At 50.1% G+C, this 12,028-nt stretch overlaps 1 protein-coding gene across 1 annotated transcript in view; it reads left to right on the top strand.

Annotated features, from left to right (window-relative positions):
- ATP1A4 (ATPase Na+/K+ transporting subunit alpha 4) overlaps positions 1–8,948 on the top strand; it is a 36,293-nt gene extending 27,345 nt beyond the window's left edge. The window contains exons 18-22 of the mRNA XM_021712681.1: positions 1,717–1,862; positions 5,185–5,315; positions 5,399–5,500; positions 8,261–8,352; positions 8,645–8,948. Coding sequence (XP_021568356.1) covers positions 1,717–1,862; positions 5,185–5,315; positions 5,399–5,500; positions 8,261–8,352; positions 8,645–8,673 — 500 coding nt within the window. The 3' untranslated portion in view covers positions 8,674–8,948. The remainder of the gene's footprint in view (positions 1–1,716; positions 1,863–5,184; positions 5,316–5,398; positions 5,501–8,260; positions 8,353–8,644) is intronic.
- Positions 8,949–12,028: the final 3,080 nt, after the last annotated feature.

Here is a 12,028-nt window from a genome sequence, read left to right as displayed (position 1 = left end):
GCTGAGGCGGAAGGATCGCCGGAGCCCAGCGGGTCGAGGCTGCGGTGGCCAGGAGCGGCAACTGCACTCCAGTCTGGGCGACAGAGTGAGACTCTAACTCAAAAAAAATAAAAAAACAAAGAAAGTGAGGGAGATATTTTCTCAACAACAAACTAAGCTAGACCCTAGAAACACAAAGAACCATCCATCTGCCCTTGACTTAGAGTCCAGGAGGAAAGGAACAAACAAACAAAATGATAATATCTCCAAGTACCAAATAACAAGTGTAAAAAGAACATACTATAAGAATACAAAGCAAGCGGCTCACCAATGACAAGGACAGTCAGAGAGGCCGTATGTAGGAGACAGGACTTGAACTGGGTGCTGGAGGATGGGCTTAGACCAGCAAGTGCATGCATGGTCAGGGCAAGAGACCAGAGGGGTAGGGAAATTCACACAGCACAACTAGAGAAGGGTGAAAAATCCAGGTCGTGGAGCCCTTTGTCCATATAGATGTATAATTTTTTTAGTTGGTCAATCAAATATAGATGCTCTTCTTTTTTCTTCTATTATTATTATTATTATTATTAGGCTCTTAGTCACTCTCTGTAAAGCAGTGAATAATACGGCTGTAAATGCAGGTGGCATTTATATCAGAGCCAGTCTTGAAAGGCATTTTAGAGTCAATGGAGGTGTCCGTTCTTGAGCTGCCAGGTGCAGTGGAGTGCTTCAGGGGTTAGGATAAGGGATGAACAGGGGAGAGACTGGACGGCAGAGATCATCCTGACATCTAGGGGAGGAAACACATGGAAGAAGCACAAACTTAGGAGTCAGACCTGTGCTTGAGTCCCAGATTGGCCCTTGCCAGCTGTCTGCCTCTGGGCAAGACTGAATCTTTCTGTGCTTCCGTTTTTCCACTTACAAAACAGAGACTCACTGTGAGGATCCATGTCCACAGCGCCCGCAGAGTGCACAGCTCTGTGGTTAGTAGGTTTACATTACCGCCAGCGCTTGCTGCAGTCCAGGCATGGGGAACAGAGGTTTTGACTAAGGGAGAGGCAGAGGGCAAACAGGAGAGACGTAAGCGAGTAGAACTTGATGAGTGTCTGATTGCTGGAGGAAATGAGGTGGAGGGGTTCAGCTCTGACTTAATAGAGATAGGAAACACATTGCCTCTAAAGTTCTCTTTTAGTTTTGTTTATTTTTTAGACTCAGGGTCTTGATACATTGCCTAGACTGGAGTGCAGTGGTGCGATTATAGCTCATGGCAGCCTCAAACTCCTGAGCTTCAGTGATCCTCTTGCCGCAGTCTCCCGAGTAGTTGGAATTACAAGCATGTACCACCATGTCTGGCTAATCTTATTTTGTATTTTTTGTAGAGATGGGGGTCTCACTATGTTGCGAGGCTGGTCTTGAACTCCTGGACTCAGGAGATCCTCCCACTTCCATCTTCCAAAGTGCTGGGATTAGAGGCATGAGTTATCGCATCTAGGCTAAAGCCCTGCTTAGCTTTAAATTTACACAATTCAAAGATGACTCTAGGTCAGAGTTTAGGAACAAATGTCAGGGCTTGGAAGAAAGTCCGCAGAGATGACGGCCTCAGGTAGCTGATGGCAAGACTCGAGCATCACTCCTCAGGCACACACCAGCCCACCTAGAAGCAGGCCCTACCTCCCCCCCTTCCCGTGGTCTGCCTTTTGGGGCCCTTCTCTGAACAAGGCACCCTGTCACTCATAGGGATGATCCAGGCTGTGGCCGGATTCTTCACTTACTTTGTGATCCTAGCCGAGAACGGGTTCAGGCCTGTGGATCTGCTGGGCATCCGCCTCAAGTGGGACAACAGATTTGTGAATGACCTGGAGGACAGCTATGGACAGCAGTGGGTGAGTGGTTTGTGGCCAGTAAGAGTGAAGGCACGACAGAGAAGAGGGTGTTTAACACGATTTTGAAGAGGGGAAAGGGAACACACCGGACAGAGCAGAGGCTTCACCTCCTGTCCTGTAGAAGCGTCCTAACACCCGACCTCAGGCTCCAGTCACGCCAGCAAAGATTCCTCTCTGTTTGCAGCAACCTCACTTCTGTGGACTCCCGCGGTCTGCTGTCTGTTCTCGCCTCCCGGGATCCCTGGGCTCCCTGGGACCCGGCGTTCAACCTTTTCATAGCAACTTTTCTGGGCCGACTTCCATTTTTCCAGGTTTTAGCCACAGAAGTAAATGCTGAGTCTTCTCTTATGTTACACTCCCTCCCCCCCACCCAAGGATATCATGATTTAAACTCTGAAAACCTGTTTCCTTGTATATCCCTTCAGCATTCCAAACTTCTGAAACCAAGAGGGTGCCTTCCCAGAGTAGTCTTTCCTCTTGTTCGAGATGAAAGAAGCCCAGACTGGGCTTCCCCCAACAATATGTGCTCGAGAATTTTAGTCAGTGTGCTTCCTCTGTGTCCATGAAGACTCATCTCAATTTCTGAGATGACGGGGCAGGTGACACCCACTACTAGAATTATGGAATTGCTAGAATTATAGAATCATGGAGGGCACATAGTCAAGTATCATCATTCTATAAACAAGGAAGCTGAGTCTAGAAAGACTTAATGACTTGCTCAAGGCCCCACAGTGACTCCCTAGAAGAGCTGGGCTAGGATTGTGGCCTCTTTTCTCCTGCCCAGCGCTTTCTCACTTCACCATGATGTCTGCAAGCCAAGCTCATCATAGGTTTCTCAAGAGTGTGTTCAAATCGGAGTGGCGGGAAAGCTGTCCCCATACACGTTTGGCTTCTGCTAGCTGAGCCTCCAGGATCCAAGGATGCCCCCAATTTTTACTGCCATGTACCCTGCCAACAACTCCTCAGCCCTCAACTCGAGCCCTTGTTAGTTGCACATCCTGATACCTCCTTCCTGCTGCCAAGATGCTGCATGACGTATAATTTATAATAAATTAAAGGTAATTAAAAGCACTTTGAGGAAACAAGTTAAGAATCCCCTGAACCCCAAAGACATCCTGAGGTCTCACAAAAGTGTGCTGAGTTGCCCTGAGGAATGAACTCCATAGAGACGGGGCCCATGTCTCTTCCACGACTGTAATTTTCAGATAATCTAGTAAAGAGCCACTCACCAAGAAGTAAAGAGAGCTCATACCTCCTAAATATCTTTCCCCCATAATTCCATTGCTTCTCACTCATTCATCCGTTCAGCAAATATATATTGGGCATCTTCTATGTCCCAGATACTGTTCTAGGACCTGGGGAAACGGTAGTGAACCAAAATAACCAAGTTACTTCTCTCTCAGAACCTATTTCTAGTTAGGGATGGAGAGTGGGAAGGGAGACAGATAATAACCAAATGCATAATATATGGCATCAAAGGATAGTAAGTCTAAGGGAGTCCAAGGAGTGTTGGAACTGATATATTAGAGTGAGATGGAAGAATAAAAATGGAGGTCAGAGCCGGGCTCGATGGCTCAGCCTGTAATCCCACACTTTGGGAGGCTGAGGTGAGTGGATTGCCTGAGCCCGCAGGTTCGAGACTCACCTGGGCAACTTGGCAAGACCTCATCTCTACAATAAATAAAAAAATTAGCCGGGCGTGGTAGCATGCTCCTGTAGTTCCAGCTACTTGGAAGGTTGAGGCGGAAGGATCGCCGGACACCAGCAGGTTGAGGTTGTGGTGGCCGGGAGTGTGCCACTGCACTCCAGCCTGGGTGACAGAGTGAGACTCCAACTCAAAAAAAAAAAAAAAAATGGAGGTCAGAGAGAAGAGAGAGAGATGCTTAACACTGAAATTACAGAGAAAGTGCAGGTATTGGAAAGGATAGAGAGCAAGTGGGGGTGAGAGGGAGTGGAGGACAGTGTCACTGGTGGAGACAGAGATCGAAGAACCAATCTCTGTATATTTATTTATTCATGGTCTCTGTGGGACCATGGTCTTGGAAGGATCATCAGCATGGATATTTAAGTCTCCAAAAAGGCCTGGTCTGGTGGCTCATGCCTTTGGGAGGCTGAGGTGAGAGGATTACCTGCCAAGGATTGGAGACCATCCTGGGCAACTTGGTGAGACCTCATCTCTACAATAAATCAAAAAATTAGCCGAGTGTGGTAGCGCGCACCTGTAGTTCCAGCTACTTGGAAGACTGAGGCGGAAGGATCGCCGGAGCCCAACAGGTCGAGGCTGTGGGTGGTGGCCGGGAGTGGCCACTGTACTCCAGTCTGGGCGACTGAGGGAGACTCCAACTCAAAAAAAAAAAAATCTCCCAAAACAAGGACAGGACAGTGGTAGAGCAACGGTGAGTCAGAAGCTAAGATCTTCAGAAATGCCAGAGAGTGACACAGGTGACAGCAGCTGACTGAAAGGAAGGACAGCGGTGGGACCATCTGATGCCCACGAACACGCTAAAGGATCTTATTCTAAGGTGCATGCTCAGCTGTGCGGTTTTCAGCCTTTGTTTCCTAATCATTGAAGGCTCTGTATTTCTCTCCAAGTACTACTTTGACTGTATCCTATGAGATCTGATATGTAGTATTTCATTAGTGTACAGTCCTACACTTTTCAAATGTATTCAACCTACAAGCTATTTATAAGCACACTGTTTTAGTATTTAAAACCTAAGCTCTTTTCTCCAGTCTAATTTAAATGCACCTCATCTGTGTTCCTGTAGCTCTCTGAGATCTCTCTTTTATATTTATTTATTGTGTGGACATAGTGTACTTATTGTCCCCACTAGATTCTAAGCTCCTTAAATGAGAAAGATCGAATGAATGAATGCATGTCTCCAATCCGGTACCCCTCTTCGGGGCATTTCTTGCTCTCCATAGTCTACTGCCCCGTAGCCCACCTTCCTCTCTGACCTGTGTCCTCTGACTCTGGCTGCATAACCCCCCTTCTCTCCTACCCCACCCTTCTTATCAACTGAGTGAATATGTATTGAGCCATGCTACATGCTGTTCACTGGACCAAGCATAGGAGTGGACACAAAGATAACCAAGACAAGATCCTTGTCCTTGAAGGGCTCTCAGTCAGGTGAGGGAAGCACACACACAGATCATAAGACATGAAAAGTGCTAAAACAGAGACGCATATGAAGCACTGAGGGGTCTTGGGAGGAGGGCCTGGCCCAGCCCAGGGGTCTGGAAGGTCGGGGAGGAAAGGAGATTTAAGGTGCATGGAAACCCCTCCTGACACTGCTGCCTCCTCTCTGCCGCTCCCCGCCAGACCTACGAGCAGAGGAAGGTGGTGGAGTTCACATGCCACACAGCCTTCTTCGTCAGCATCGTGCTTGTGCAGTGGGCCGACCTCATCAGCTGCAAGACCCGGCGCAACTCCGTCTTCCAGCAGGGCATGAAGTGAGTGCCCGCCCACAGGGATGTGTCGTCCCTCCCGCCTTCTCCTCTTCTCCTCCATCACACCCACAAACGTGTCTTCCCAGAAACAAGGTCCTAATATTTGGGATCGTGGAGGAAACGTTGCTGGCTGCATTCCTATCCTACACTCCAGGCATGGACCGGGCCCTGCGGACGTACCCACTCAAGTGAGTGAGGGAAGGGCCGCACATGGGGTGTTCACCAGGCCCGGGGGTCCTGCACAGGAAGCGTGTGTCCAAACAGGACAGGAACGAGATAGGGGCTGCCTGGTTAGGCTGCTCTCAGTGGCACAGAGAGTGTCGCCTGGGCCCTGATAAGTGGATCTTGTTTAGGGAGGTATTAGACACTGTGCCAAGTGGTCACAGCCCACTAGACATGCACATTTAGCAGACTCAGTTAGCAGTGTTTAACAGAGTGGAATCTTTTTCATGACAATGAGTGGTATCACTGTCCAAGGATACATATTGCTTGGAGATGAGGTAACTGTAAAAAATAGCCTAATTTATGCTTAGCCAATTCTGCTGTACTTATGCAAATATATTTTAATGTATATGGGTGTGAGTGAGCCTACTGAAATTCTTATTGTCTGGTACCTTGCCTTATTCAACGCCAGGCTTTTGTTTTGTTTTGCCTTGCTTTATTGGTCTATGCTTGTTGTGAAACAAACTCCTACTTTAAAAATTTACAGAGAAAAAAGCCCAAGTCCCTTTCCACTCCCACTCCCACCCCCACTGTTCCCCCTCTCCCCAAGTTGCCTAGGTAGCCTGTTAATGACGTAGCATGCATTTCTTCAACTTGTCTATGCATTTACATACTCTGTTCACCTTTCCATCCTTGCAGTGTTTTGCATGAGGCTTGACACAGTGTCAGTGCTCAGTTCATGTTGAACAGGAGACATTGGCACTGGCCTTAGATACTGACAGTCCTAGGTGGGAATCTCAACTCTACTAGGCATTATTCTGTGACTTTGGACAAGCATGTAACCATTCTGAGCCTCAGCTTTACCTGTAAAGTCTCAATAGCATCCTCCGGGTGTGGAACTGGCAGAATGTTATGAGATTCACACAGAGAAATGAGCATAAACTACAATACCGAGCATGTTTGAATCATGGTGGACATTTTGATTGCAGCTTTATTCCTGTTGCTATTAATGCCATTACAGAAGTCACAACAAATGTAGTTAAGCATTATCTGTGGTCCCAAATACTCTGTGTATACCTCGACCTCGACCATAAACCTTAGCACCTAATATTGTGATTGTGTGTGTGTGTGTGTGTGTGTGTGTGTGTGTGTGTGTGTGAGAGAGAGAGAGAGAGAGAGAGAGAGAGAGAGAGAGAGAGTTTACCCTCCTTTGTTTGGGTTATCTGAGCTCCCTGAGATCAGACCATCAAGTAATCATTTTTATTTCCCCCCAATACCTCACACAGACACAGAGTGCAATACAGTGATTGTTTGTGGACTATATGAGTGACGTCTATGTTTGGGGTATTGTATTTGTGTGTGTGTAGAGAATAAACCACAGCCCAGGCCTGCACTGTCCAACATGGTAGCCACTAACAGATGTGGCTATTGTGCTCTTGGGATATGACTGGGGAGCCGGATTTGTAATTTTATTTTATTTTGATTGATTTAAAGTTAAAAATGAAAGTAATATGAAGTGTTTCTCTATGATTACAACTGCACTGTTTTGGTTGGGCTACATCTCCCTTTAGCCATTGAAAATTTAGTGTCTGAGTAAGACAGGCTGTCAGTGAAAAATACTCACTGACTTTCTAAGACTTAAGACAAAAAGAAGAATGTAAAATATCTCATTAATAATGTTTACGTTGGCCAGGCTTGGTGGCTCAGTCTGTAATCCCAGCACTTTGGGAGTCCGAGGCAAGTGGATTGCCTGAACCCATGGGTTTGAGACCTGCCTGGGCAACTTGGCAAGACCTCATCTTTACAATAAATCAAAAATTAGCTGGGCGTGGTAGCACGCGCCTATAGTTCCAGCTACTTGGAAGGCTGAAGAGGAAGGATTGCCGGAACCCAGCAGGTCTAGGCTGTGGTGGCCGGGAGTGTGCTGCTGCACTCCAGTCTGGGTGACAGTGAGACTCCAACTCAAAAATTAATTAATTAATTAATAATAATAATAATGCTTACGTTGATTACCTGTTGAAATTAATAGTGTTCCAGACATACTGGATTGAATACAATTATTATTAAAATTAATTTCTTCTCTTTCTTGCACTTATTTTAATGGGGTTTACTAGAACATTTTAAGTTCCACGTGGGGCTTGCACTCTGTTTCTATTGGACAGTGCTGGACTAGGCCACCTCTTCCCTCTGTCAAGGGAACACCTTAGCCCTCTCTCCAGAACGCCCAAGGAAACACCTCAGCCCTCTCTCCAGAACTCGTCTTCCTGGTCTCTAATCATAGGAGAGGTTCAGGAAGAAAAGACTGTCCCCATCCTTGCGATACAGAAGAGTACGTGTATGGTTCTGTATCCCGCAGAGTATCCCAGACTAGGCGTGCAGGGGCTGTCTCCGATAGACGCTTCCTGCTCAGACGACCTCCCCTGTGGTGCCAGGACTAGGGTATGCAGGAGGCAAAGGGGGTCTTCCCAGCGACTCCACAGGAGTCGGGAGATGATCACCTGAACACAGTACATACCTCTGATGTGACTTTTCTTACAGCATCCTTGGTTTTTTATGTTGGTGTCCCGTGCCCTTCTCTCCAGCCCCAGCCCCTCACCCTGCAGGTTCTGACCTTCTCAGAGGTGGGGGTCCACTGCCTCTCACTCCACTCCCTCCACCCCACCCCACCCCCCAGTCTCTAGCACCAGCCCAGTACCAGACACATATGGACACAATAAACGAAACACAATTCCATCTTCTCCGGTCCCGTGTCTCCTGCCAAGCTGACTGACTCTTACTCTCTGCAGGATAGCCTGGTGGTTCTGTGTCACTCCCTACAGCATTCTTATCTTCGTCTATGATGAAATCAGGAAACTCATCATCCGTCAACGGCCAGGTGGTGAGGCTCCCTGGGCCCTGCTCTGCTTGAGTGGCCACCAGTCCCCTCACCAGCTCTCCCATCCTGCCTGGCTCCTCCAGACCCGCTGACCTCTTCCCACCTTGTTGCCGGGCCTTTGCTGTGCCTGGACCCTGGCCCTCCACCCCTCCAGTGCATCACCCTGCTCCATCTGATTCCCGGTGCCCCGTGTCCCTCAGGCTCCTAACCTTGTCCCTGCTTCCCTTCCGCCTGTCCCCTTGATGCTTCCCCTGCTGCATCCTCCCAGTTCACGCAGGTCTCTTCTCTCCCACAGGCTGGCTGGAGAGGGAGACGTACTACTAAACTCAACAGGAGAAGCACTTCACGTGGCAGGGGTGTCCTGAGTGCTGGGTGGGTTAGGGGATTACGAGGGTAACACAACATCTAAGAGAGGCATGAGGACAAACTACCTGGGATGAGAAGCAGGCACTCCTGAGGCTGGACCGAGGCGTCAGCGGCAGAAGGTGAGGTGGGTCGACAGGGGCCCAGCCTGTGTCTGGCTGAAGCCCAGGAAGGAGGGCCGTGGTCTTGCCGAATCCAGTAGCCAGTCTAGAGAGTAAACGTTGGAAGAGCTCTCACCCAGCCAATGCGTCTCGTCTGATTTGAGGAATCAGGGATTCCTGTGAAGCTTACTCCCTGAACCTCTATGACAACCAGGTATCAAGGCCAGGAAGGCACCAGAATCAAGCACCCTTGCTCCTTAGGACTGTTCCCCATCCTAAAGTCACTCTCTGATCCACTGGACAGCAAGGACAGGACAAATGACTGCCCTCAGAGTCCAGCTGGGATCAGAGAAACAGAAGGGGACGAGAGAGAAGCGTCCGAGCCACCCCTGGGGAAGGGCCACAGCCTCTACTTGGGGGCGGGCTGGAGTTCCTCAGTCCGGTTCACAGACCGTATAGATTTGCCATGCTAGAAGGGACCTGACTCCTTCGTGAAGAACCTGAGGCCCAGAGAGGTTAGATGACCTGGGAACAGTCCCACGGTGAGAGGTGTCCCTCATCTGAGGAAGGGACAGGTAGGTGGGAAGGACTCAAGGCCGTCATCAGGGCACCATGACTCCTGTTTGCTCTGGTGTAGCCTTGAAATTGAGGCTGTAATGATGCTTCTGAGTCTCTGCAGCCTTGACTTTAGGTGTGGCACCTGACCCTACTCTACAGGGAATGATGAATGTTCCCAAAAGCTTGTCCTCTGAGCCTGGGCCCAGGCTCCTCCTCAGCTGAGTGAGGAGCCAAGGAGCCTCTCTCTCCTGTCCGCCTGGTCTTGGTGGGTCTTTCTTCTCCTTCACTCCCTATTTCACTCTTGCCTAGTGACGCCCCTCCCCCACTTTGCCTTGTGGATCAGTTCATTCTCAGGCCTCTTTCAGGGCAGAGGGTTGGCTGTGCCCAGAAGTATCCAGAGCAAGAAAAAAAATGTGAAAGAAGGTTAGGAGGAATCACCAGCTGATACCAGAACCAAAACACATGTCCCAAGTGACCGAACAAGGGCTCAGACAGACCATCAATGAACTCACACAAGTGTTTTCCTCCCACCCCACCCATCTTCAGAGAGGAAGAAACCAAGGTCCATCTGATTCCAGAACTTGTGCCCCTAACTGCTTTTCAGACTAATCTCTCAATGAGGGCTGGACCAGAAACACACAAACACACAGCAACAAAACAAGACCAAAAACAGGCTCGTAACGGAAGCAGGACCGTGGCCAAGTCTAGAGGAGGGGTGGCCATGGCTAGCAAGAAGACCACCACGAGGGACAGCCAGTCGCCCTTCCCTACCTCGGGCCCCTCCTCAGAGGTCTCTCTCCCTCCTGTCCCCTCCCGCTTCCAATACAAGGTCTCCTAGGGACACTGCTCTATCAGTCTGGGGTCCTCCCCTGGTTGCTGACATGGCTGAACCAGACCCTGGAAGCTCGAGGGGCCGGGGTGTGGAGTGAGGTGGGAAGGGGGAGCACCGAGGGGCCAGCGCCTCAGGTTTCAGCAGCAGGAGCTTCGGGTGTCTGGTGGGTTAAAAATACAGAGGCCCCAACTCAGGGTCATTTGACACCAGTGGCTGAGGCTTGTTAAGTCCAAGGGCCTGAAGGGAAGAGAACTAAGTGGAAAGTGGAGAACGAAGTTTCAGGGAGAGAAGGGTGGGAGTGGGTGCTGGGAAGGGCAAGCGGGCCTGGCGCCAGGGAGCAGCAAGAGGGAGCCCGTGGGTGACAAGGCCTGGTGGCTGCAGGGAAGGACAAGGGGATGAAGCCAGCCTGGGTCACCAGAATCCGTCCCACCTCGCACCCCTTAGGGGGACAACAGGCAGATTCATGATGGAACGCATCTAACGTCCCTGTGTCTCTGTCCAAGTTTCTCCCTCCACCGAATGTAGCCAAAGTGAGCAACTGGACTGGGCATTCTCCGGGTCACCTGCCCCTGGGCCTGCCCACCTCGCCCAGCTGTCTGTGCTCTGCCTGGGGATCTAGGCACATTAGTCACTCTCTGAGAGACCTGGAGACTGGCTTCTGCGGTCTCTTCGGCTCTGACGTGCCCTGCTCAGACTGGTCCTGGTCTCTCCGGCTGCAGTGACAGCTGTCCCTCCTGGACACACTCCTCTCATGTTCCTGGGATTGTCTGTGGCCTTCCTTGCTTAGCTGTGTAAGGTCTAACCCAGAGGCGTGTGGAAAGCTATTCTGCTAACTGAATTCCAAACCCCTCCCTAGATGCGAAATAAACACTGTCCCTCCAGAATCAGAGCTACCTCGGGCCTGTCTGTGGCATCTGGCTTTGATCTAATCTCCATGCGCTTCCTCCTGCCTCAGTTTACCTGTGCATAGTAGGAGTCCTGAAGGGCCACAAAGAGGGTCCCTTCCTCCCTAGTTATCCAAACCAGAGCTTACCCACCCTGTCCTTACCTCCAAGCTGAGATCCAGAAACTAAAGCCCCACCTCCCCAACTCTGCTTTGGATCTCAGGTGCACAGGATGGATCAACCTTCTTGGTTCAGGGCACAGGGCCACCTCTTCGTGTTAACTTTTCCTCCTCGTGTTTATACCTGCTCCTCTCTGTCTTGTCAAAGACCAAGGAATAAACAGTAGGTCTTCACTCCCCTGACAACCATGCAGCCAGGGAATCCTCCCTTCCCACCATGTCCTGGAAAACCCAGTCCTATAGGATCAGGGTAGAGAGCACACATCTCAAGTGGCCTCCAAATGACAGTCCCCTTCTCCTGTGAGTTTGATGGGCAGAGAAACCCCAAGTCCACATCTCCACAGAGAGGGCCTGGACCAGCCCTGTCCTTCCCTGCATTCCTGAGCTAGGAGTGTTGAGTGAAGCAAAGGAAACTTGCTGGGGCTGGGCCGGGTGGCCAGCCTTGGGCATGACTCCACCTTCTGTTCAGAGGATGACCTCATCCTTGGTCCTAAGTCTTTAAAGGAAAACGAAGGGGGTCTCTCTCCTGCAGTCGAATTGCACTTTCATCGCCCCCTCTCTCCTCCATAGGATCAGAGACACAGACTTCACCTGTGGAGATTCCCAGGCTTTAGGTCTAACCTGGGACAAGGCCGCATTGTCCCCCTTTGGTCCTGTATCATCGACTTAGCCTCAGACCCAGATGCCGCCTCCTCTCCACCACATTTAACTTCTAACTACCCTTGCCCCACCCTCTGCTCGCTCTAGTTACCCCTCCCCCTC

The sequence above is a fragment of the Carlito syrichta genome, unplaced genomic scaffold, assembly GCF_000164805.1.
Source record: "Carlito syrichta isolate Samal-C Ts95f unplaced genomic scaffold, Tarsius_syrichta-2.0.1 Scaffold303604, whole genome shotgun sequence".
Lineage (NCBI taxonomy): Eukaryota > Metazoa > Chordata > Mammalia > Primates > Tarsiidae > Carlito > Carlito syrichta.
The sequence above is the reverse complement of the archived record's forward strand: the minus strand, read 5'-3'. Positions and strand labels throughout refer to the sequence as shown.